Consider the following 25,862-nt stretch of genomic DNA (forward strand, 5'->3'; position numbering starts at 1 on the left):
ATTGTTGAGTATAACTTTAACATGTAAAATCAAACTTTCTATATACTGACAACTGGAAAATAAAATTTTGTAAGACAGTACTTATCAAAAAATAACATATACCTTGTAATAAAACTTATGAAAATGTGCAAGACCCATTTAAAAACTATAAACAGAAATTAAAGGTGACCTAGACCTATATAAATAGAAAGATATGCCATGTTCCTTGACAGAAGACAGTATTTTAAAGGTGCTAATTTTCCCAATGTTTCAATGCCAAATCAAAAGCCTGAAAAGCTTTCTCTTTCTTGGTGTCACTGACTATGTGGTTCTAAAATTTATATGAAAAAGCAAAGGGTCATAAACAACCAAGAGAAATTTAAAGAACATGGTGGGGATAAGAGAGGGACTTGTATTACCATATCTTAATTATCCTCATCTTCAAATTAAGTCAACACACCAAGGGTAAGCACTATATGGAATATAACAGTCAAGAACAGACTTATGGATATGTGGTTTACTGCAAAAGGAGTACTTGCACAGATGCAGGAGAATGTTTATCTTTTCAATAAATGGTGCATGGACAATTAGGTATACACGTGCCTAATTGTAAACAATTAGGTAAACAAAAAACAAAACCCCAAATAAAAACCGACTCACACTGCACTCAGCAAGTGAATTTCTAAGCTAAGTATAAAAGAACAAATTTTCTGGAAAAGAATACAAGACACTTCCTTCACACCTTAGGTTAGGAAAAGAATTTTTAAATGGGGGATGGAAATCTATAGGCACACAAAAAGAATGAAAAATTAGACATTCAAATAACGAATTCCTAGGCATATCGTAACAAACATTGAAGGGCTCATATACAGGATATATAAACAACTCCTACTAACATATATTTAAAAAAAAACAAACAGGAAAATAGACTAGAGCCAAAACCTTATAAAAGGGGGATTTCTAAAAGGCCGACCTCATTGGGAACCCTGGAAAGGAAAGTTAAACAGAATGAGAAACCATTATTCACTATGCAGAAAGACAAAAATTAAAGATTGATAAGGGCTGATTAGGGTGTGAGTAACAAAAACCTTCATGTTCTATCTAGCAATTCTATTTTACTAGCTAAATACCCACAAAAATGTAGGCATATAAGTTCCAAGAGAGATGGAAAAGAGTATTTCTACAGCATTACTTGTAATATCTTCAAACTGGAAACAATGCAAATGTACATCAACAATAAAATGGGAAACAACATATACAGGAATACTATGTATCAAAGAAAATAAAAACAGCTGCATGCAATATTCTGGATGAATTTCACAAAAACTGAGGCTAAATACAAAATACATACTTTGATTCCACTTGTATTGTTGAAATAGGTGCAATTTAACAATGTTTATAGAGAGATACCTAAGTATTAAAACCAAAAAAGTAATTACCTTAAAAACTAGGAAAATGATTACCTTCTGGAGGGGGAAGTAGGACAGGCCAATGGCTGGAAGGGGGCAAGAAGCAGCTTCCAGAGTACTGGCAACATCTGTTCTCTTGACTTTGGTTGTAGTTACAGAGCTGCTTGTTTTTTGTACACTAAGATCTACATTTTTGTGTTCTGTGTGTTACATTTAACATAAAAAATGGCTTAAAAGAAACAGTAAACATCAGGACATTTCCTTACTGGTTTGGCTGTCTCACCTTACTACATCTCAACTGCAGAGTGCTGTTGAGGTCTACATTTCCCCATTATTCCACCTACCTCAATTGAGTGCTATGCCAACAGCAGGGCAGATGTTGGACAAAACCCACCATCAAAAAGCAGCAACTGCAAGAGAATTCTGGAGATTGGTCACACAATGTGAATGCACTCAACACTACTGAACTATACATTTAAAAAGGTTAAGATTTGTAAATTTTTATGTATTACAATTTAAAAATAAATTTAAAGGTGCAATAGCATCATATTTCATGATCTTAGGCCCTTTCAGCTATGGAAAGACGCTGGCCTCTTGGTCATGACCTAGGGTCTCCAATGAAGTAAACTCTACAAATGCAAACTAAAGCCAAAAATAGTATGTTTGAAACTGCACTTTATCTTTGGACTTGCTGCCTCACTGCCTAATTTATACTACAAAGTACTAAGCTTTGTTCAATTCTAAAATGTGGAACAAAATAAAATCTGTTGTATAGTCTAAAACTGGGAAGTCTTGATATTTAATACCTCTCTCTGTAAGGTTCAATGTTAAGTCAAATATGAAATGAATTTAGAGATCTAAAGAACATTCTGAGCCAATTAGCCTATATGCCAATGTATTGAAACTACTATAATTTTGCTTTTCTGCTACAATAAAGTCACAAAAGCAGTTACGTTATGGTGTTTTATTGAGGCAATCCACTGAAATAAGATTTGTTCGCTAAAACTGAGAAAGGTAAGAGAGAATTCCTGTTCTTAATGAGAAAATTCTACAATGATTGATTAAATACCACAACTTTGTGAAGCAGAGCTTTTTGTTAGAGTCCTACCCTCATTTAAATGGAGACCAAGTATTATGTGGCTAGGTGTTCTCCCCATCACTAACCTATCTATAAAAGTCAAAAAGAGATTCTCATCTGGGGCAAAAAGATGACAAAATAAAATGGTAGGACAACTGAAATAACCTAACACTTCTTTTCTACACACATATTCTAAAACCTTTGTAGAAGTGAACAAGGAAGGAGACATGTGTTCAGTACTCTTAAGCCCTTTCAAAAATAAAAGATTTGTAAAATACAACACACTTAACACAAAATTTGAATTGACTTTATTTTCCCTTCTCTGCATTGAATTTTAAAGCAACAAAGTAAAATAAAATCCCCCAAATGACAAGATATCAGAAATCCAGATTTAGTTACACTTTATTTGTGAAAATGTTTAGCCATTTTATTGGTCTGTAAAAGAACCATCATCTGGGTCAAAAATGAATTCTATAAATCAAAGAATATTCTACACTTTGGAAAAGAAAATCAGCAGTAACATTCTCACTTAATATTGTAAATTACACTTTTCTTCATAAAAGGTACATACTATTCTGCACTTTTCCACCAAAAGCAGTGGTGTAAGTTATGCTTGTTTGTATAAAAAAAGTTATATCCTGTGGCAGGAAAACCCTTTTCTCTTTCACTTTTACTAAACAACTGGAGAAAATTTTCAAGTCTATATAAAGTTGTCTATAAGCTGGAAAGTGAACATGTTCAATCTCCATTTATATTTTAGTGCATTTTTTGACAACTGTCACATCTTTTAAGAAAATTCTAATAGCATTAAAGAGTGTTTCATCAAATGCTTAAGGGATTAAAACAATATGGAGCAGAGAACAAAATCATTGTGATAGATGAAACTGTTACAAGAGAAGTCCAGGCAAAGTTTACAAATCCTTTGTCATTTTGAAGAGTCACAGAAAATGAACTTTGGACCCCTGTCCACTTTGTTTTTTCCTTAATCTTTTACATGTAAACATAGTGCTAACCTCAGTACTGAGGTGCAAACCCCATCCTGGCAAGCAATATTCTGTGCAGTTGCCATTATTTCCAAAGGATATAAATTTAGCCCTTGAATGAACAATGCATGAGATCTACTCTGTAAGTACCTGGTGAAAACAACTGCTAACAGCAGCAATATCATGTCAACATAAAAAAACTATTTGAATCAATTAGTGACTCAGAGGTTCATCTTTGAAACAGCAGCTTCTTCTCAGAGCAAATAGTAAGCAACAGAAAATGTACATTTGATGAAACATTCTTTGCACTGAAGAAACATGAAAATAAATATAATTCAAAGAAGTATAATTACGTTTCTAATACCTCTTTCTCAGACCTGTACTAGTTTACTGGTTCAAGAAGCTCATATCACATTTTGTCATTTGTAATTTATATATTGCTATTTGGGGTAATTCAAATAAAATGCAGGCCTTGTAGAAGAATAAAAATATTAACAAGTATGCATGTGCCAGGGACCAAATTAGAGGATTCTTTGGTGCAATTAGTCCAAATTCTCAGATTTGAAGGATAATATGTACCAATAAAAAAAAAACTGCTGTTAAGACATTTACAGCAGTGCTCTGTCTTGCTTCACATTACAAGTCGAAAACAGCTGTTCTCAATAAGCCAATTTTATTTTTTAAATCAGGTATTGCCAGAAAATTTTGTACGTTAACCTGGATCAACGATGGTTCTGTACCCTCTGTTGCTGTGAAACATGACATGAGTTAAAGGCAAAGACCGGTTCTCACAAAGACAACTGCTTCAAGTCAGGAACCAGAACAGTGTTATTTAAACAGTCTTCTTAGATATTCTCTTGCCTTTCTTTAAAACGAGCTTATTTTTAATGTAGCCACGCTTCCTTTTCGTAGTCTAAAAGAAAACAACACACGGTGTTAGTGCATGTTTCCTACAGATTAAAAAATGTACACACATGGTTTACTGCATTGTGAGGAAGACTGCCTTAATAAGCCCTTAGCTCTTCTTAAAGACGGATTCCTTCAACAGTAAGTACCACTAACTGTTCTGTGCCAAGTATGCTGAAAGGCCCAAGATAAACTGGACAAAGTCCCTACCTTTAAAATAAAAGGAGTAGCAGAGCATTTCTCAAATGCATATCACTTACGCCTCACCATCAGGCAAATGAACCCCCACCTTCCCTCTCTGTTACAAATGTTTAAAAATACTTAGTTGTAATAATTACATTTCCATTTGTGAAAGAATATAACACTAAACTAAGGAATCAGAAAATGTTAAGGCTGCTCCTGGTTTAGCCTCCAGGAAAGAGCTCTGTGTCAGAAATACAAATTAAGTAACTTTATACCTACCTACAAAAATGATAAATAAATAAAATTACTTGACACATTCTCCAATTTAGGTAGAAAAATAGCACTTAAAAATCAAAAACAAAACAAAAACCAAAGACCTAGGAAAAATCTCGTAACATTCCTTGAGCTTCATCTTAAAAATAAATTTCTCTTAACACTTCTGGATCTCACTAAAATACTGTCAACAGATGTTTTCTGGTGTAAGAAAAAACAAATTACTACAAATGTGGTAGCAGAAATTACTGCAAAAATGTCTGCAATGTTAGAATCATACAAGATAAATCATATAGGCACATATGCCTATCATCTGACCTATCCACAAATATTGATAAAAGCCAATTTTTTTGGAAGCAACTGGTTTAATGTACCATCAAAGCACTGGGTTAGCAGAAGCTGAAGACTCAAGAGACTGACTCCTAAATTTAATTTGCACATTTAAATACAACTCTTGGAGGAGATTTCAGGAACCTAGGATAGATTCTGTTTCACAGACATACATTTATGAAGTTCAGTTTAAAACAATTTAGAATTTTTTCTAATAAGGAAAAGGATAAAAGGCAAAATGCAATTCTTATTAAGGTTACAAAAATTAACTGCTGCTAGCTTGTTCACAATGTATGTTATCTTATTATTAGCTTACATAAGGCAAAAAGTAAAAAATTTTCAGAGGGTACAATTTTACAAAATTCAAACCAGGTCAAGGAGCTAGTTTCTTTTATCATCATTACCTACAGATTTCTAACATGAAACCTGTTCTGTTAGGTCACGTATAATAACCCAGCACTATGCAAAGTATGTAAAACTGGGCTGGGCCCTCAAGGCTTTGTTCTCTGCGGGCAGTGAGCTATGCCAGAAAAGTTGTGGAGCCCTGGACTACAATTCCTAGTGCGTCAGCCACGTCAGCTTTGCGGTGGTAGGAAAACTCCCAGAATGGCTGCTGTACTCTTACCCCTCATTCCTAGAGTAAAAACCAAATGGAGAGAGTAAAACAAACCAAACCACCCCCGCAAAGAAAACCAAAAAACCCCCCCCCCACCAAACCCAAAACCAAGAACAAGCATTCCTCTAGTGAACAAAATAGACAATAGAGATCATGGAAACATTAAAAATACACGCTGTTGACTACTAGAATATATGTTTAGGTATACAAGACTGACTACAAAAATAAATATTTTTATTTATCCATTCACATTTATTTTGGGGAAATATTATGGGAAGACAAAGGAGGTTAGAGTAAGAAAATTCGCTATCATCATGTAGACAAGTCCAATGGCCTTCTTTTTCAGGAAAAGTAGACCTCAACTGGGCTTTGATGGTCAAAGGGAAAACTGCCTTGAGACTGGCAGCCATTTGCTTTAACTTCTGCACTGACCTGACTCACCAGTTTCTCCTACCACGTGCCTGTGAGAAACCAGATCATTTGTCATTTGATGTAAACACTAGTAAGTGAATTTGATATGACCATCATCATTAAGTATCAGCTGTATGACATTTAAATATATTTAGTCTAGATATGGTAATCTGTATCTGGCATAGAAAGTATTCATTTAAAAAGTTTTTATTTATACATCACACTTTTGTAACACAAAATGAAATAATTTATATTCTGAATATATTTGAAGTAGATTTTAAGTAATGTAAAGGAATAACTGCTTCAGTGACTGAAAATACAGTAGCCGCCACCCCCACCCACCGGTTTCGGTCGGTCTAAAAATATTAAATGGAAATTCCAAATTTTGTGCCATTCTGAAATGTGTGATAAAATCTCATGCCATCTATTCTGTCCTGCCAGGTCCATGAACCATCCATTTGTCCAGCATCTCCATGCTGCATGCCTTGCTCACTCGTAAAGTCATGTAATAGCCGTCCTGGTTATCAGATTGACTGTCATGGAGTACCACAGTGCTTGTCTTCAAATAGGCCTCATTTGACTCAATTATGGCCCCAAAGCACAAGAGTAGTGATGCTGGCGATTCAGATGTGCCAAAGAGAAGCCTTGTAAAGTGCTTTCTTAAGTGAAAAAGTATGTATGCATAGGAAAAAAACACATAGGATATATAGGGTTTGATACAGGTATCCTCTGGGGCTCCCCCTTTACCCTCAAAGACAAGGGGAGGATACTGTAACTGACGTGAGCAGTGTAAACCCAAGCACCTCTCAAGACTTAAGACTGAAAACAACATAGTAAGTATTATAAGGACAGTACCTTAAAATACAACTTAATATTCCATGACTGCTCATTATTTTCCATATCCCACAGAAGGCAACCTACATAAATTCTTGTTTTTCTATTATTTAGTAGCAAAGATTACATCTATTTGGCTTAAGTGAGCAATAATGACCTCCAACAATATACTTTATATCTTATTAAATATTTATTACAAAAGGACTATAATAGTCTCATCATCATAACTCCTTCCTACAAGCTTAGTCACAATTACAGTTAAAAATAATTATCTTAAGATAAATGATTTTTTTTAAATTCCGGACTCAACCAACTCAAGTTTACTCTTTATTCAATGATTAATAGAATAAAATTATAGTAAGAACAGAACATGAAAATGCAATATAAATTTACTTTGACCAAAAGACAGGAACCGATCATAACTCTATTACTCGAGTGTTTGGCATTCTTACTTTCACAAAGCTTCGGAGAGTCATGGCCACAGGCACGTCTTACTTTATAAATGGGAATTAATAAACTAAAGCCAGGATGCCTCTGGGAAAAATCTCAGCTTGGTTCACTGATAACCACTATGCTATCCAGAAAAAGTTGCTGGTTGGTATATCTGCCCCTAGCAAACTAGCTTGATATTTACTTTGTACATAAGCAACAGTCTTTACAGAGCTGGCAAATGGAAATTTATTAGCAATTTTCAGTAATTATTTTTCAGACAACAAGCATGAATTCACTTGATACCTACCTTCTTTGACAAATACTTCTGTTTTGGGAAAATGTTGGTGACTCGAGGTTTGTGGTCTAGTGTCTCTCTGTTATCAGGTGCTTTCACTTTATATATCCTTACAAGCCAGTGTTCTGATGTGAAGGCCTCCTCCAAATGTTTGAATTTAATGTCCTTGTTTCCAATCTCAGCATTACGTGTTCGGTCAAAACCTGGGGGTGTACGAAAATCCAGCTGCAAAAGTGACCATATTGGATGTTACTCACATTGGAAAACATTCAGTATTAGAAGGTAGTAAATTTTATCAGCAGAGTAAAACCCTCTCCCTTTTAAACTAGGAGAACAGAATTAGAGTAATACAATGTAACAGTTCTCCTATGCTGCTAAGGAGATAGGAAAAAATCAGGGAGAAACTAAATACATCAGAATTAGAAGTTCACAGAATCTTTAGAATGAATAAGAAGCCTGAGAATGAGAAGGCATAAAAACACCAGAACAGCAAAATAAAATCCATCAAAGCCCTTTTTAATAGGTATATGGAGAGAAATGCAGAAAGGACTTTCTGCCTCAGGACCTTAACACTATCCATTCTCTCAGCCTGCAAGTTCCTCTTCGGCATGGCCAGCTCCCCTTTCTATCCTTTGGTTTCAGCCCAAATACCATCTCTTCAAGGAAGCATTAAAAAAACCTTAAAAGATACACTTTAATCTGACATAAATTAGGCCAGTCATTATTTACTTTACTTTTTAAATGTATTTATTTTACTAATTAGTGTTGATTTATAAAACATTTTCTTGAGATTGGCAGTAGAAAGGTCTCCTCCACTATTTCCTTATCTTTTGCTCTACACTGTTACTGCTAAAAGTTTTTCTTTATTTTTAAAATTACCTGTATCCTCCACTAGGATATTAGCTGCATTACGACTTTGTCTTATTCAGTACAGCTTTACTTCCCCAGTGTTATTTGTTAAATAAATGTACAAACATACTACATCTGGAAAGTGGGAACTATAAATAAAGGTTAAAAGGGCAAACCAAGGGAGGATTTGAGGATTTAAGAAAGGAAAAACTGAGGGGAGAGAAGAGCTTAAGAAATTCTCAGACTAAGTTTATGTAGACACACAGAGCATAAGTGAATTAAAATTTAAAACAAAAACTACATCTACTCTAATGAGGGAATTACTTGATCATGCTTATCTATACAATAGGAAAGTTACACTTCATCTTAAACATCATTTTTCCTGAGTAGGAAATGTGTCAAAATGAACACATGCTAGAAGCATGGCTTAAAACTGTTGATAAACTTAAAGGACAGAAAGAAAACTTCTTTGCTGCTATCATTACTGAACAAAGAAACTAATATTTGACCCATTTTCTGAGGTAGCTAATTATTATGGCTTCAATGCTTCTTTCTTAATTTGAGTTTAGAAACTAGGCAGTGGCCTTCAGGAATTAAAACACAAACAAAATTTAGTAGTAAATTTAGTAGTAAAATTACTGTCTATTTTTTTAGATCCATTTCCAGAGTTAATTCCAAATCAATAGTGATAAACATTATCTTGATCCCTGGTGTCTAAAATTACAAGCAACTTTTCTTCTGCTTCCTAATTATCAACTTAATCATAATGCAATATGGAATAAGGCAGTTTTCACTGAAATCTTGTGTGAAGGTTTAATTTTGTATCATAGTCATGCAATCTAAGAGCCATAAAGTGCCTTAGAAATAAAGTCTTCAGTCCAACCCTTATTATATACAAACAAGAAAAGAAGCCCAGGGAGGATGTGATTTGTCCAAGGGTTGCATGACTTGACAGAACCAGATCTAAAATCTGGGTATTATGACAGGAAGTCCAGTGTCTGTTCTTTTTGCCATAATACCTCCTTGCACATTCATTCACTTTATGGGCCCTTAAACTTGTGTACCACATATTCTAATTTGCTAGGAAACTCTAACCCACATAGTCCTAACTATCTGTGGTAATGAGAACAGGCAGAGAATGAATATCTGCAAGTGTCCATATAATTCAACCCTTTAATTTCAGGCTTCCCCCCTCAACCAAGCAACAAAGTAATCTACCACACTGTTTCCTTAGCTGAAAAATGTCTTTAAAAGGCATGACGCCAAAAAGTGAAATGGCTAGCAAAGGTTGGACTTTAGCCCAGTGTTAATTAATATTATGGAAAGAAATCTTTGATCTAAAGTTTTTTCCTGATTTTTCATGTATAAGTTTCAGAAATCTAAATTTAATGGGGTGGGGGGCAAATTAAAGGGGGAATTTTAAATAAACTCATTTTTCTTTTTTCATCTTCACCCAAGAATATGTTCACTGATTTTAGAGAGAGAGGGACAGAGAGAAAGAAACATTGATGTGAGAAACAATCAGCTGTCTCCTACATGTGCCCTGACCAGGGATCTAACCCACAACCCCGGTAGGTGCCCTGACAGAGAATCAAACCCGTAACCGTTTGGTGTACCAGACGATCTTCCAACCAACTGAGCCATCTAGCCAGGGCAAACATATTTTTCTTTATAGCACAACCAAAACATCATTATCTTGTTTTCTAGAGGCAAACAAGACTACTTTTTTTGTTTTTTTTGTTTTAAATCCTCGCTCGAGGATATGTTCACTGATTTTAAATACAAAGGGAGAGGGAGGGTGTGAGAAACATCAGTGTGACAGAGACATCAGCTGATTGCCTCCTGTATGTGCCCCCACTGGGGGTCAAAACTGCAACCTAGGTATGTGCCCCGACAAGGGACTGAACCCACACTTTTTTGGAGTATGGGACAACTCTCCAATGAACTGAGCTACCTGACCAGGGCAAGGCTACTTTTAAAATATTCTTAAAAAAAAAAAAAAAAAAAAAAAAAAAAAAAAAAATCACAGAAAAACTGATGTAACTAACCTGCATTTCTCCAAATCTGTAATATGACATTTTATACATAAGACAGTTCAATAAAGTGGGGGATCCTGCTTTGTCTACACGAAATTCTCCTTGTGGGGTGAAATAGTCACTTTCCTATAAGAAAGAAATCAAAAGTTTACATCAATTCAACATGTTCAAATTTACAGGTTCCCCCTTAATTTACCCATAAGAACCAGCTTTTAGAATATATTCATAAAGCCATATTTACTTACATCTCAAAACAATACTTTATCAGAGGATTATTTTATAAATTTAACGTGATTCCTAAAAACAACAACAAAACCACACAAAATACTATCATGAGTGTTTCTTTCAAATTTTTTTTCATTGCTCTGAGAGAGAAACAGAAACATGGATTGGTTGCCTGCCATACGCTCCCCAACCGGAGACCAAACCCACAACCTAGGTATGTGCCCTGACCAGGGATCTAACAGGCAACCCTTTGGTTTATAGGATGATGCTCCAACCAACTAAGCCATACTGGCCAGGGCTATCAAGGGTGTTTTCAAAAGCTGAGTCTAGAGATCATTTATTAAAAATAAACGAAAGTAAGAAAACACAGAAAAAGAACACTACTGTTTGCTGGAGTGAGGAAATTAATTCTACCAGATTATAACCATGATATAAAACCTCAATATGCAATGGTACCAATACCATGGTTTTAATACCAGGTAGGTTCTACGTGGCCAGCTGACCCCATTACTCCTTTTCAGAGTTTTCTTAAATCATTCTTTATTTCCCCATATGAACTCTAAAAGCAGTTCTTTAGTTGGGGAGAAGAGTGTTTAGAAAAATCCTATAGTAATTTTTTATTGAGATCTCATGAAATGAATAAATTGACCTCTCAAAGGTCAATCTGGCACTATATAAAGAAATTACTAGTGTAGGAATTTACCCCACAGAGATACTTGTACATGGGCAAAATAATGATATACTTAATGACTTATGTAATGATATATGTAAACACAAAATACAGAATAATGATATATGTAAAAGTTCCCTACTGTACCACTTTTTATGAGACTAAAAACTGGAAACAACCTAAATGTCCATCAATAGGGACAGGTTAAACAAATCACGGTGCACATACACCATTGTGCCAATGTGAAAAAAACAATGAAGGCGGCTCTCAATATTGTAATATTAAAAAACCTCCAATATATATTGTGAAGTGAAAAAAAGCAAGAACAGAGTGTATAAGAATCATAAGAAAACAACTGATTACCATGAACATTTTTACTGATTTTTTTTGCGGGGGGGATGTGGTGGCAGTAAACTTATACTGTATCTCTCTTCATATTTTACTTTTGAACCATATGACAGTACCTACATGCAAAGTTTAAAAATGCTGAATTTAAAAACTATAGAAATTTAGAAATAAATGTTTAAAGGATATGTGGATCCATCACATATCAGTTTTAACACAGTTAAAGGAAATCCAAATGAAAATCACATACTGTATTTTACCATGTATAATGCGCTCCCATACATAATGCACACCCACATTTTTGTGTGCATTATACAGGGATTATTATATCCATGTATAATTCTCATGCATAATATGTATCCTTATTTTTCCCTCAAAACTTTGGGCAAAAAAGTATTCATTATATACAGCAAAATATGATAGTTAAAATTGAGACTTTAATAGAAGGAAATATTGTTTAGTAATCATAGTTAAGGAAAAATACCACAGCATTTACATGTGAACAGGAAATGTGGGGCTTTACTCTATGTTATCCCTGTCACATGACACACATGCATAAATTCTCCCAAAAGGTTCTTTTATTCTGGATCAGCGGTGAATCTCTCTCATCTTTTGTACCTTCATCATTTAAACCATGACACTGGGTACCCATCCTCTAAGAGCTCACAGCTGAGTGGGAGAGATATGATAAAATCTACCTACAAAAAGGGCTGCATATGTGATTTCATGATAAGTATAAATATGGATGCACCAGAGAAGGGCTTCTACAGAGATGACAAATCTGTGATAGGGAATCTATCCCAAGAAAGAGAAGAGTATAAACACCATGTGTTAGATGAGTCAACGAAAAGAAACCACAGGGCAAATTTCACAGACAGCTTGCATAGACTGACAATAGATTAAACAGAATAGTTTGACAAAGTGGGGAAAATGATAGAGGGACAAAAGGCCAGCAAAGTGAAGTATTATGGGGTTAGCATTCCGAGTGAAGGAGTCTGAATTTTACACCATTACCTTATTACATAGCAGCCACTAGGCTGAGGTTTCACCTACGTTACTACCAAGTCTCAAAAGAGCACTACAAATGAATTATTCCTGGCATCTCCATAAGTGATAATCTGAGGCTACCTTAATCACCATTATAACACCAGAACCTAGAACAAGAAGTAGAGCTCAAAAAATAACTTGCCCATAGCACCAAGCTGACATGGCTGGGTTTTAGTTTTAACTGATGTCTCTCTAGTTTGAAGGCCTTTCCCTTAATCAATTTGAAGCTTTTAAACTGTAAAGTGACATGATCAATATAATGTTAGGCTGGGAGAGGGAATAAGACTAAGGCAAAGATAAAAATTTCAAGGTTACTATTCTATGTCTGGTTTATCATCATAAGGATTACTAACAGTGGACACAATGGAAAGAAAGGGCAGAATTGAGAGGCTGTGAAGGAGTCATAGCAAGAGTCATGACAAGGGATTGCTTTAGAGGAGAGCGAAGGGAGTATCAGGTATGAATTTCAAAAGTTTTAAAACTGAGAAAATGCTTACAAGTATCTTATTTAATAGTAAAGTCAGGGTGAGAGTCTAATTTGGGGGATAGAATAATGAAACCAAGTAATGTGTAATTAGTAAGACAAGAGAATTACTTGGACGCTGTGAGCTGTCTTTCACACATCTGAACTAACAGTTTCTTACCCGAATGTCTTTTGGATGTTCTCCTTCAGCTATCCTAACCATCCAGAGAAACTTGTTGATGTCATCACCAGAATAGCCAATAACCCCTCCAAAAATAACCAAAACGTAATCTACATCCAGACTCCTCATGATTTTATAGGCTGCTGTTTCATTTGAAGACATTGCTTTTCCCACCTACAGAAAAAAGTTGAGAATGAGTGTACTCAGCCCAACAATATGCTAAAAAAAGAAATAAATGCACATTTTTACCTAAGATAGAATGTACCTCAAGAATCTGATTTATATGGAATTCTTTTTTATAGAAATGATTTGCTATGAATTTAACAAACTTAAATTAAGATGCCACCTCATTCACTATAACCAGATATAGCAGAAATGTCAAAATCAGAATACATATTCTAATATTTTGCTAATAATGGTTTCATGACATTAACATTTTAATATAAAAGCAGGCAAGCTTAAAAGGAATAGAATTTCTTATGACCTAAAGGCCAGGTATGACCAGCAATCTGGCTAGCATAAATATGTTACTCTTCTCAGTCTATCAGACATCTGATGATTAGCTACAACACTAATACAAATCAAACTCATTTGGTTAATACCTCTTATCTATTTCAAATCTTTAAAAAAGATGTGATTACCTTAATTTATGTAAATTAGTTATGCAATCATAATTTGAATACAGTGCATGTTTCGTATTTGCAAATAATTATTTGAATTTATAAAATGGAAAAATACATGTCAAATTTAGTGCTTTGAAAGTTTCAAATTTTGCCTATTTCTCCAGTGAGTTAGTATCACGAGATAGTATGAGATCTGCCAGAAAGCAGCCCACAGTTCTGAATGATACTTAAATAAATACTATTCTTAAACACAAATATGCATAACCCAAACACACTTTATGGAATGAAAACATAAAGAGAAATTTTGATAATTCAGCAAGCAAAGAGTACTTTCACCTACATTTATCATTCTTAATTACAAGTAAAGCCTGATTGCTAAGTAGTAGAGGTCTGTAAGTTTGATCTTTTGTTTATCAAATTCTTACCAGTGCAATGTGGCTGTTATTCCAGGTGTTATTATCCACCAAAGTAGTTCTATTAGCCATTCCAGCTATCTGATAGCCATAATCCCACCAAGACATCACTCGGGCATGTTCATCTGTATTTTGCCTTAGCCAAAAGTAAGCTTCTCTAAAATCATCTAAGATATTCCTGGTGCTGAAAAGAATCACAATATTCTTTGAAATGAGATCTTATAAATGTGATGAAGGTCACTTAAAATCTTGACTTGTTAAATCACTCAATTAATTTCACATTTTAAGGATGAAAAGCCTCAAAAGTAGGGATTGAGGGGGAGAGACATAAATCAATGAAGAACTAGACTAATACTTCTTAAACTTTAATATGCATAATCACCTGGACGTCTTACAGAAAAGCAGATTCTGTTTAGTGGTTCTGGGGTGAGGCCTGATAATTTGCAAGTCTAACAAGCACCCAAATAAAGGAGAAGCTGGGGTGGCAATATACAGATAAGCTCTTCTTCAATTTTAGCTGCATCATAATCACCCAGAGAGCTTATTAATCCACAGATTACTGAGCCCCACCCCCAGGTTTCTGATTCAACAGGCCTACGTGGGGTCAAAAATTTGTATTTCTAACAGGTTTCCTAATGATGATATTGCTGTACAGCAGGTTCTTGAATAACGTTCCTTATTAAGTTAGAATGTTGATGAGATATGATAGAAACTCTTGTTCAATTAGCCTATGGTAAAACTGGTTTCATTATATGTCCTTTTGCTTAAAATTACAGAACCTATCTATGATTTTGACAACTTACTCTATGTCCAAGGACCACATTTTGAGAAAAACTAATGCATATGTTATGAGTGCAAAGACATTCTGGACAAGAGCATGGAATACAGTGCTTGCTACCCATATCTACCAAAGGGGACAAGCAGAGAGAAAGGCCGCAAGAAAAACATGGTGGATTCTAATGCAGAGCCTCACATTCTATTTTTGAATTATTAACTCTTGAGATAGAAAAAAAAAATAAAAAGGATAGTATAAAATCCTTTTGTAACCAAGTTATTTTCTTACCCATCATGATTGTAAGAGGCCAGGACCACACTTGGACTGGAGTAGGCATTGCTTGTGACCCAGGTACAGTGGACTGCAAACATCATCAATAGCATCAGCATTAACATGGTGACAATGCTTTTTATATTAGGACCTAATCCCTCTTCAGTTTTTTCCTGTTCAGTTACATGTTTCCTCACTTTACCTGCCTAAAGATAGAAAAAAACTGGTTAGACAAATTCATCATTTAACTGGCTTCATTGAGACATTCAAGTGGAAAAGTTGGAAGAATGTTAATCTATCAGTTTAATTATTTGAGAAGAAAACTGTGTAACCATCAAGTATTCTTGTGTGAGTGACACCATGTTTTCTAAAAATTAGCAAGGTAGATTCTTAAGTCAAATGTCAATAAGGAGTTTTCCTGGGACTATACCCAACCCAGGAGCTAGTCACAGACCCATTATGAAGCTGCTTTCAAACCAAGTTGCCCTTATGTTTTACTTAAATACAAAGGAGATAACCAAATGGCCTCATTCTGGCAAACTTCATACAATATCTGAATTCCTCATGTTGAAAATGATACAGTCCAACTATATCCAGACCATGCAGAACTTTAGTATAGGACCAAAGTCCATACCCCAAAAAACAAACCAAAAACAAAAAAACAAACAAACAAACAAAAAAGGCATTATCCAAATCAGTCTTCCAAATTCCGAATGCCAAAACCAATACACTTGTTAAAATTAAGATTATATTTTTGAAAACAATTTTAAAAATCCAGAAGAGAGAACAGAACAGAGTCATAAGTTCTAAATTGCAAGGCTAGACTTATCCTGGGAAGTATCATTGCTTCTCTGTATTTAAAAACCTAGCTAATCCTCAAATAAAGTTTAATGCCACCCAAGACAAGTGATACAATTCTTTCAAGTCTTTTCCACATTTGCACCAAATATAATCTTGCTGTTATCAGAGATTAAAAGTAAATTACATTATATCAGACAGCTGGCTATTCTAATAACCTGGAGGTTCTATTTTTAAGGCATTTATTCCCTTTATTTTACTATCCAATTAACCAAATATTTTTAAAGTTTACACTGAATATGAACCTCAAGGATTAGCACTTGTGCACATGGTTTCAGAAGGGTTTATAATGCTCAATTTTATGTAATTTAGTAGAGCACTAGGTTTTTGCTCTCAAAAATTGAGGGATTTTAGATAAAACCTAACCAAAATGAAATGAGAATTCCTATTTTGATTACATTCTATTTTCTTATTCTGAGCTAAAAGACCAACCAGAAATGTCATTTAGTTTCTCTAAATCCTGTTTAATCATATTTCTTAATATTTGTAAGTTCTTACTGTGGTAGAAAAATAAAGCACATAAAATTTTTAAAGGCCTTACTTTAGAGTTCCCACCTTATCATACAAATTTCCTGGGTTCCTTTTGTCATCCTCATCACTGCTGTCCTCCACAGGGGGGTTTTCCCTTTTCATGTCATCTCCCAAATAGTGCTCAAAAACATTTGAGAAGGCAATTGCAGACAGCATACAGACGACTGGAGTCAAAGTCAACATCAGCCGCACCATCACGCCAGCAAAGTAGACAGCGCTGATTGCATACAGAGCAACTGCAAAGACAAGCCCTCTTATAACACTTCAGAAAAGAAAATGTTCACAGGGAACTGAACTAAATATTTAATACCACATTATAAACCAAATCTAAAACTAGACATCTCAAAAAAGAGCTGTTTTCTAATCAATAATACTGACCAAATTATTTAACAGTTGTATTGAGAATGTTGACTAAAGAAACACTACCAATAATTAAGAAAGATGTATTATAATTTAAATTTAATTATAGTTATTATGGGGAACTAAATTATTTGTCAATAGGATCACATATTAGAAAATTCATAGTAGATGGATGAAAACATATTTGCATTATCAGGGAAAGTTAGTTTATAGAATCAAATAAAGTCTGTGAAAAGCTAGTGCCAATATCTGGCATAAAGCTTGCTTTAAAGTAAAAATAGGGTAAGAATTTATTAGCCAAAGGAGGAACTTTTTAAAGTTACTGATAAGAGACTTAAAAAAATGTGATAGTATTTTCCAAAAGCCAACGCTTTCCACATAATGTGCTTAACCACAGGGAAAGGCTTTACCATTTCAGGCTGAGACTATATGACTTTATAAAGTCAATGAGTCATTTGAGCTTCCATCTTATGTGAAGATAATTAAAATTTAATTTCCTGACTAAAAAATACATTATATCATGTTAACTGTATAGCTCAATAAACTTTTACATCGGCATACACCTATGAAATTACTACCCACACTGAAATACAGAACCTCCTCAGAAGGATCCCTGATACCCCTTCCAAGTCAATTAAGTGCCCCCCCCCGCCATGCCTATTAAAAGGGTAATCATTATCTGGACATTTAAAGCATTAATTTATTTTTCCTATTCTTGAACTTTATTAAAAAATTGTATGAAAATGTTCTCTTTTGTACTTGCCTTTTAACTTTACCCATCCTATTCTTTTATTAATAGCTGTGTTTTATTCCAGTGTACTAATACATCAAAATTTATCTATTCTACTGCTAATAACCTTTGCAATGTTTCTGATTAGGGGCTATTATGGAGAAAGTTGCTACGTGCTTTATTCAGCATGTCCTTTGCTGGACATATGCATTCACTTCTCTTGGGATTAAGATTGTTGAGTCATGAGGTGGGCAATAATATTTAAGCTCAATCTTTTTGAATGATGCAATATTGTATTAACATGGTCCCCTCCAGAGGCACTGGTCTATATAAACGAACAGTAAGTGTCATCCTTTGGTTAGAACTCATGCAGGTGCTATTTTTTCCTCCTGATTTCATTCTGGAATAGGAACTTGAATGTCACTCATAGTACAGGCCCCACACTTGCATAAATTCAAGCCCTGGTACTACAAATTATTTATTTGTGTGACTCTGTATATGTTGCTTTTCTTTGTTTCAGTTTTTATCATATGCAAAACAGCCACAGCCTACTTTTTGTGGTAACTAATCAATGAGGTCTTTGCTATCTGCTTATTTTGCCCATTTATATTTTGATGTTAGATCCTAAAAACCTGCTTTTAAAAATAGTTTGTATGTCTAAGTCTTGTTAGTTGAGAATTTACACAAAGCTATCAGTGAAGAAAGTGTTTACTTAAAGGTGATCCTTATTCTATTACAAAATGTACTTTGCACTGAAATTTCAATAATGGACACCCCTTAAACTTCTTCCCACTTAATCAGATCTGACTTAGTATTAAGTCAAGACTATCTATACTATCAACAAAGTTATAATTTCCAATTCTTAGATCTGATTTAGTAAGTTAAGTCAAGACTACCCATACTATCAACAAAGTTATAATTTCCAATTCTTATCCAAAGACCTCTCAGAAAATGTAGCAAACTGAATGAAAATTTTATGTATTAGTACTCAGTAAAAACAATGAAATACATATAATAAAAATTCACTGGGTTTTTCTTACTTAAGATTTATGCAAAATAAGAAACTTATCTTGACTATGCAGAGTTATGCAAAGAAGAACGACTTTAAAGTGAAGCAATAATCTCAAAAATAAAAATAATTGTTCTAAATATAAGTATTTATTAAAAATCTCTTACCAAATACTCTTTCATCGTTGATATTTTTAATGCAGAACCACAGGCCTGCTGGGAAGGTACACACAAGAATATGTAGATCAAAGAAGAAAGACACCCAAGTCGTGGGCTGATGCTCAGACACTGATGCAATAATTGGAATATGTATTTTTGCATACCTGGTATTTAAAACAGTTAATATTTAAAATTAAATAAAGTCTTTTTTAGATGAAAAAATTTTGATTGTAGATATGGTTCATCTTTTCCATCCCTTCTCACTTTAAAGTATATTCCAACATAACACACTGTATTGGATATAAATCTGGTCCACGCTGATAAAACTAAAACTAAAACTAATATGCCATCTCTCAAACTGGGAGAATTATGTAAGGCTAGTTATATTATAAAAGTGTTGGTTCTGACTTTTAATACTAAAATCTTTGCTCAAACAGGAATCTGTTCTGCAGTGTAATTTGGTACCTCCTCCATTTTATTACCTTTTGGGGACTTATGACTAGCAGAGATACCTTATACATTAAGGTATATATTGTTTGCTACAATACCTACTTAACAAGGCAATGGGATAGGGGAAGTGAGGGAAATGGAAAGGACAGATTATTCCTGAAATGCCCTCAGATTCCAAAGTAGTCCATTAAACTTTAGAAAGCAAGAATAAGTATGACTGACAAAATTTAACCCAGTAATTTACCTAATCAGAATACTGTCTACAACTGGGGATTTTCCTCACTATCTGGTGATCTACTGGCTGATCTTTTCAATTATGTGTCAAAATGTTAGTTTCAGTCGCTGGGACATATTTGCTTCTGCCCTTCAATTAGACCTTTTGGTATTACATCAAAAATTAGGTCCATTCAATAAATTGTGCTAGGTTTTTTATGGGGACAAGACAGAACAGCAGCAACAGGAAAGAGGTAAATTGTCAACAGAAATAGCACACTTAAAAACACACAGATATTCTCTAGTGTATTTAATAAATTAAAATATCAAGAAACTTGCCCTGGCTGGTGTGGCACAGGGGACTGAGTGCTGGCCTGAGAACCAAAAGGTAGCCAGTTCAATTCAGTCAGGGCACATGCCTGGGTTGCCAGCCAGGTCCCCAGTCGGGGGCGCGCGAGAGGCAACCACACACTGTTGTCTCTCTCCCTCCCTCCTTTCTCCTCTTTTTAGAAATAAATAAATAAAATCTTTAAGGGAAAAAATAAAAATCAAGAAACTTAGATAATATGGCATTAAAAAGAAAGTTAAATGGGTTTATTATGTAGCACCCAACCCCTTAATGATTAAAAACTAAGTATTAATAGATGGAAACTTTGACTACATTGGTAAAAAATAAAAATCAATCATTATAATTACACGAATGTTATCTGAAATGTTTTGACAAACAAGACATTTGCTCATGTAAGACAGAAACACATGACTTGCATTCCAAACAGGTATTGAAACAGAGAAAAAAATACAAGGGATTCGACATTTACCAAAGTAGTATATGGTAGATACTTAAGTGGTATTTTAATGAGGACGAATAACTTATCTGCACTTACCCAGTGTCCCACAGTGAGTAAAACCTGCCACTCCATGGTGCGATGTAACCTTAGAAAGAAACATGTAGAGGAAAAATTAATCTGCCTTTTATTTAATTGTTTTTGTTTTATTGGCTTTATGTTTACTGGTTACTATGGGTCAATTTACCTAATATTTTAAAATTTTCAGTTTTATTTTGTAGGTGACAACGTATTTCACAGGGCAGTTAGATAAAATGTTAGTAATCAAATAAAAACAAATATCCATGGAGATTATATTTCCAGAGAAATACAAGTTGATAGATAAAATTGTAGGAAGTTTTCAAGTTCTCCCTTAAACTTCAAATTGACTAGTACAATAAAGCTAGACAGTAAGAGAGCATGGAATAATATTAAAAAAGGGGAGATTGTCTAAATTATCTAATATAGTATGCCAAATTTAGATGAATTACAAAGATGATTTTAAATATTCATGCCTTTTTCTCAATTAATTCTTCATAATTTTATGAGCTAGGCTGGTACATTAATTTAACAGGCAGAATACCTTTAGAATGAATTTGACCTGTTCTAGGGACTACTGAAGTCAGGATCATAAAGTAACTTAGAACCCAAGAGCAGACTGAAACTGACTTAGCATACTGTTTAAAAGTAGGACAGAACATACGCACACAAGAGGGCCAGCTTGCAGTAGGTTAACGTAGGAAGCGTCGAATTTTATACAGTTTGGGCCTATTCGTCTGTTAAGAGGTGCTTGAAAATGGACAGATCTTGAAGCAGCAAAATTAAGATACTGTTTAAAAAACCCCCACAATTTGCAGTGCTATGCAGATTTTAGAACCTTTACCTATTATTTTCATATTTTGTACAGAAAACAACCACAGTATTTGACTCTCTAGGATAAATGGAACATGCACAGAATTTGTAAAAGGGTTACCTTTTTGAATAATCTAGAGACAAGATTCACATCCTACAGATGATGACACCCACCTACCTGTGTAAGTCAAATAAATGACACTAAGGAACACAGCACCCGCAGCTACTGATACACCCAAAAAGAAGAGGGTCTGGAACTCCTGTTTTGTTAATCGGTCTCTCAGATACTGCAAAAAAGCATAAGCTTGCAGCAATGCAAAGACACCTAAAGAAAAAGGTCATATAAGAGATACTTAGAATACCATGTGCCATTCATAACAAAGCCTAGTCATTTTATCTAATCAGCATTTTCTTTGTCAAATGACAGTCAATTAATACATCCAAAATCTTGTTAAACTTTTTTTTTTAGATGGTCAGACTCCCCATACATAAAAACAGGTAAGAAGAATCCCATTTCAGTAACCAGAGCCTAGTAAGCACATTAAATTCCTCCCTTTGTCCCAATTTTAGTGACATGTTTTCTAGGGGAAAAAAAATAGAAATGTCTTTTAAAACAATCTTAAGATTTACTGATGAAACAAATACCCTGGTTCAGGGGAATCCTTACATACAGTTATTGTTTATAGTTGAGTGATGATATGTGATCTTAACTTACACACGTATGTAAGATTCTAAATTAGTAGAGATAAAGGTAAAGGCTAATATAAACAAAAGTAAAGCACTAACAGTGGAAAGTTTATTGCCAAAATGTACAAAACACAATACAAAAGCACTAGGTGTAAAACTAACCAAACACTTGAGAACACTAACCCATCTGAATACTGATTTTTCTTTTTAAAAATTTAGTCATGGGAGTTATTTTTTAAAGTTAATTTTAAAATGACTAAGTATTAGCAGCAATTTAGATTTTAGGGAAAATAATAACACATACATACAGAGTCAGGTGATTGTGTATCCATATAGATATAGCTATCTACAATTGTATACTCAAAATTGATTATGTATTTCTCTCAAATTACTACTTGGTAACATTACATTAAAAATGTAAGTAAAAGTATTTCACAGATTTTAAAGTGCTATATAATAGTAAGTTGTGGGTTCTTAACGTTTTGTTTTGTTTTTTTTAAGACTCTCACTGAGAATCTGATGATAAAAGCTACGGAACATCACCTCCGAAAATTAAATATACTGATATTTATAAAGTGTTACAAATAAAATAACCACCCACAGCCTTTGTATGGGCCATGGACCTCGAGTTGAGAATCCCTGATAAAGTTTGATTCACAGATCTCCCATTACTGCTAACTGTGACTCAGATAAAAAATGGCAAAGATCTCCACTTACATGGAGGAGAATTATATGACTTTCTAATCAATATAAAAGCCATTAATTTCAGTTAGTAGATAGAAGAAATATTTTAGTAAGAATTAACATAATGGAATGTTCCATCTAAATTTGCTGAAATGGAAACTCAGCAGTATAGTTACTCAGTATACAAATACTGTTTAATATTGGTTTATACAAAGCAAATATTACTTAGAGTTTGTAAACAACATGAATTGCGCAAAAAAAGATGTTTTGCCTTTTCAAAATAGCAGTGGCTGGGAATATAGGCACTTTGGGGAACACAATAGCAGAAAGTCTCAGTAAAACTGTATTTTCATTTTACAGTGATGTTTTAGAAACAATGTAATAAAAATTAAAAAAAAATCCACTCATTCCCTTGAAGACTGGCTAACCAGACATTCATATAATCTTTAGAAGAAGGAAAACAAATATTTTCTCATACCTGCAGCTGCCATGTGTTCACTTGTTCTGATTGGCTGGAATCCCACAAAGGGTATCTGCATGGATAGTATTAAACCCACAATGTAGAAAGTGCTATATGCTAAAAAGACAAAATAGGAAACAAGGATAATTTACCACTACCATTAAGTACTTCAAACATAAATGTATAAATAACTCATTTCTTTTTAGCAAAGTTTTAACTGAACTTATTTTAAGAATAGAATCTTGAAGTGACTGTTCTATCTGATCCTATTTGATGGTTAATCATACATAAAAATTCTCTCTGCCAATTAAAAAAATTATTTTAGCTACTTTGTTTTGCAAACAATTTGAAAACAATTTAGGAATCTCCCCAAAATGGAATCTAGCTGCTTCCATTTCCTCTCCCCCAAATGGAATCTAGCTTTTTAAAATCTACCATTGATAATCACTGATACAATCCATAATATATAAGCTACATAATAAATAAGTAAACACCATTCCTATTGACGTTAATCCAAAGTATGCATGACCTGATGAATACTTATCATCATCATTGTATATGAATAGTTGCTACTGTCTCAAAAGCTCAAGTATCTCACACCCTTTTTATAGTCTCCTACTGCTGTCTGTACAGCATTTAACAGTAAAAAAAAATCCATTCTCTAGATTTCCTCTGACTAAAGAAGAAAAAGACTTTGTACACAGAAGTCAAGCCATACAACAGACTAGTTACTGAATTTATTAGGGTCTAATAAAGAAAATGTTTGCTCTTGGCACTGAGTACATTATAATATTCTTGGTGCATATCAATGCAAATTTGTCTATATTTGCGTATAGACAAATTGGGGAATGGATACAATTTGTGCAATAGACTTGTTTTGCATTTAGGTTTTCACACAACACTCTTAGGTAAGTTAATTACAGAGAAAGTTAGTATTTGAAATCGCTGTAATTGAAAATTATTTAAAAATGAAAATGAAACCCATCTGAAATAAGTTAATGTGAAATTTATTCCATTTATAAAGTTAATTTATGTCATTTTATGAAGCACAGTCAATATTCAGTTGTTGATATAGCACTCTATTAGGAAAAAATGGGGGTATATTTAGGAAGAAAACTGTTATAGAATACATATCCATATGCTACACACTGTATAGCACAGCATATAGCATATACTTCCCTTCACCCAACTTACTTAAGTTTATCTCCTTTTAAAAGAAACCCACTATAGAAGGTAAATTATGGGCTAATGGTTTAAGTGTTAATTTGCTCCCAAGCTATCTGTTAAGAAATGAATATAGGAAAAGGATAAGGAGCTCAAGTAAATTAAATAGAAAGGACCATGTATGTGAATAAAATTTCTGATTATCTCAAGCTAATAGAGACCAGGTTGTCTAGGAGACCACAGAAGTCATATACCCAATAATGTACTTTTCAGATATACAAATGTTTGAAATTATCCTCAAAGAGGTACTTGAGCAAAAAGCAATAAAAGTTATGTAAGTAAGAAATTCTATGCCACATGATTTGAACTGTCAGCCTATTTGGTTGACGGGTTTTCTAATATCAATGTTTCTTTTAAAAATCAGTCTAAAAAAAAAAAGATTATTTATTTATTTATTTTTAGAGAGGGGAAGGGAGGAAGAAAGAGGGAGAGAAACATCAATATGTGGTTGCATTTCACATGCCCCCTGCGGGGGACCTGGCCTGCAACCCAGGCATGTGCCCTACACTGGGAATCAAACCAGTGACCCTTTGGTCAACAGGCTGGTGCTCAATCCACTGAGTCACATCAGCTAGGGCTAAAAATCAGTCTTTTGGAGAAGTCCTGACAAACAGTTACAGAGGGAGAATCAGGGAAAAAAAAAAAAAAGGAGAGAGAGAGAACAAGTTTACTATTTGATCTTGAACAACAACAGAAGTTTCCTCACTATAGAATGAGGGGTTTGAAAAAGACTTGTAGATTCCCTTAACAATAAATAACCTACGATTCCATGATCAACCACTTTTTAAACACTCAAAACTGAGAAATCAAACCCTAGACAAATATGGAACACACAAAAGCATAGCTAGAAAGTCCAGGCCTGAGAAAACCTTATGTCATTTATATGTTTAAAATTATAATTAAGCCCACTTACATCCAAACACCACAATTACCCCTGAAGCTGGATTTCTCTTTTTTATAGACATATTGAATATTATTATATGATAAATGACACATGTTGAACAAAAAAGTAAAGTCTTTTTTAACAAATTGAGGTGAAATACACACACAATCATTTAAAGGGGCCAATTCAAGGGCATTTAGTACATGTGTACATCTAGCTCCTCTCTATAGACCCAAAACATTTTCATTACCCCAAAAGAAAACCTCATATTCATTAAGTAGTTGTTCCTCATTCCCCCTCAGCTCAGCCCAAG

The 25,862-nt window shown here is 34.1% G+C and overlaps 1 protein-coding gene across 1 annotated transcript in view; it reads right to left on the bottom strand.

Annotated features, from left to right (window-relative positions):
- Nucleotides 1-2,765: 2,765 nt before the first annotated feature.
- STT3B (STT3 oligosaccharyltransferase complex catalytic subunit B) overlaps nt 2,766-25,862 on the bottom strand; it is an 87,107-nt gene continuing 64,010 nt past the window's right edge. The window contains exons 6-16 of the mRNA XM_054595526.1: nt 23,461-23,559; nt 21,790-21,936; nt 20,820-20,868; nt 19,282-19,436; nt 17,040-17,251; nt 15,645-15,832; nt 14,594-14,765; nt 13,546-13,719; nt 10,627-10,740; nt 7,742-7,954; nt 2,766-4,362 (exon numbers count right to left, since the gene is read on the bottom strand). Coding sequence (XP_054451501.1) covers nt 4,282-4,362; nt 7,742-7,954; nt 10,627-10,740; nt 13,546-13,719; nt 14,594-14,765; nt 15,645-15,832; nt 17,040-17,251; nt 19,282-19,436; nt 20,820-20,868; nt 21,790-21,936; nt 23,461-23,559 — 1,604 coding nt within the window. The 3' untranslated portion in view covers nt 2,766-4,281. The remainder of the gene's footprint in view (nt 4,363-7,741; nt 7,955-10,626; nt 10,741-13,545; nt 13,720-14,593; nt 14,766-15,644; nt 15,833-17,039; nt 17,252-19,281; nt 19,437-20,819; nt 20,869-21,789; nt 21,937-23,460; nt 23,560-25,862) is intronic.

Source organism: Pteronotus mesoamericanus, unplaced genomic scaffold, assembly GCF_021234165.1.
Source record: "Pteronotus mesoamericanus isolate MK-2021 breed Mesoamerican mustached bat unplaced genomic scaffold, CSHL_Meso_final scaffold_54, whole genome shotgun sequence".
Taxonomy (NCBI): Eukaryota; Metazoa; Chordata; class Mammalia; order Chiroptera; family Mormoopidae; genus Pteronotus; species Pteronotus mesoamericanus.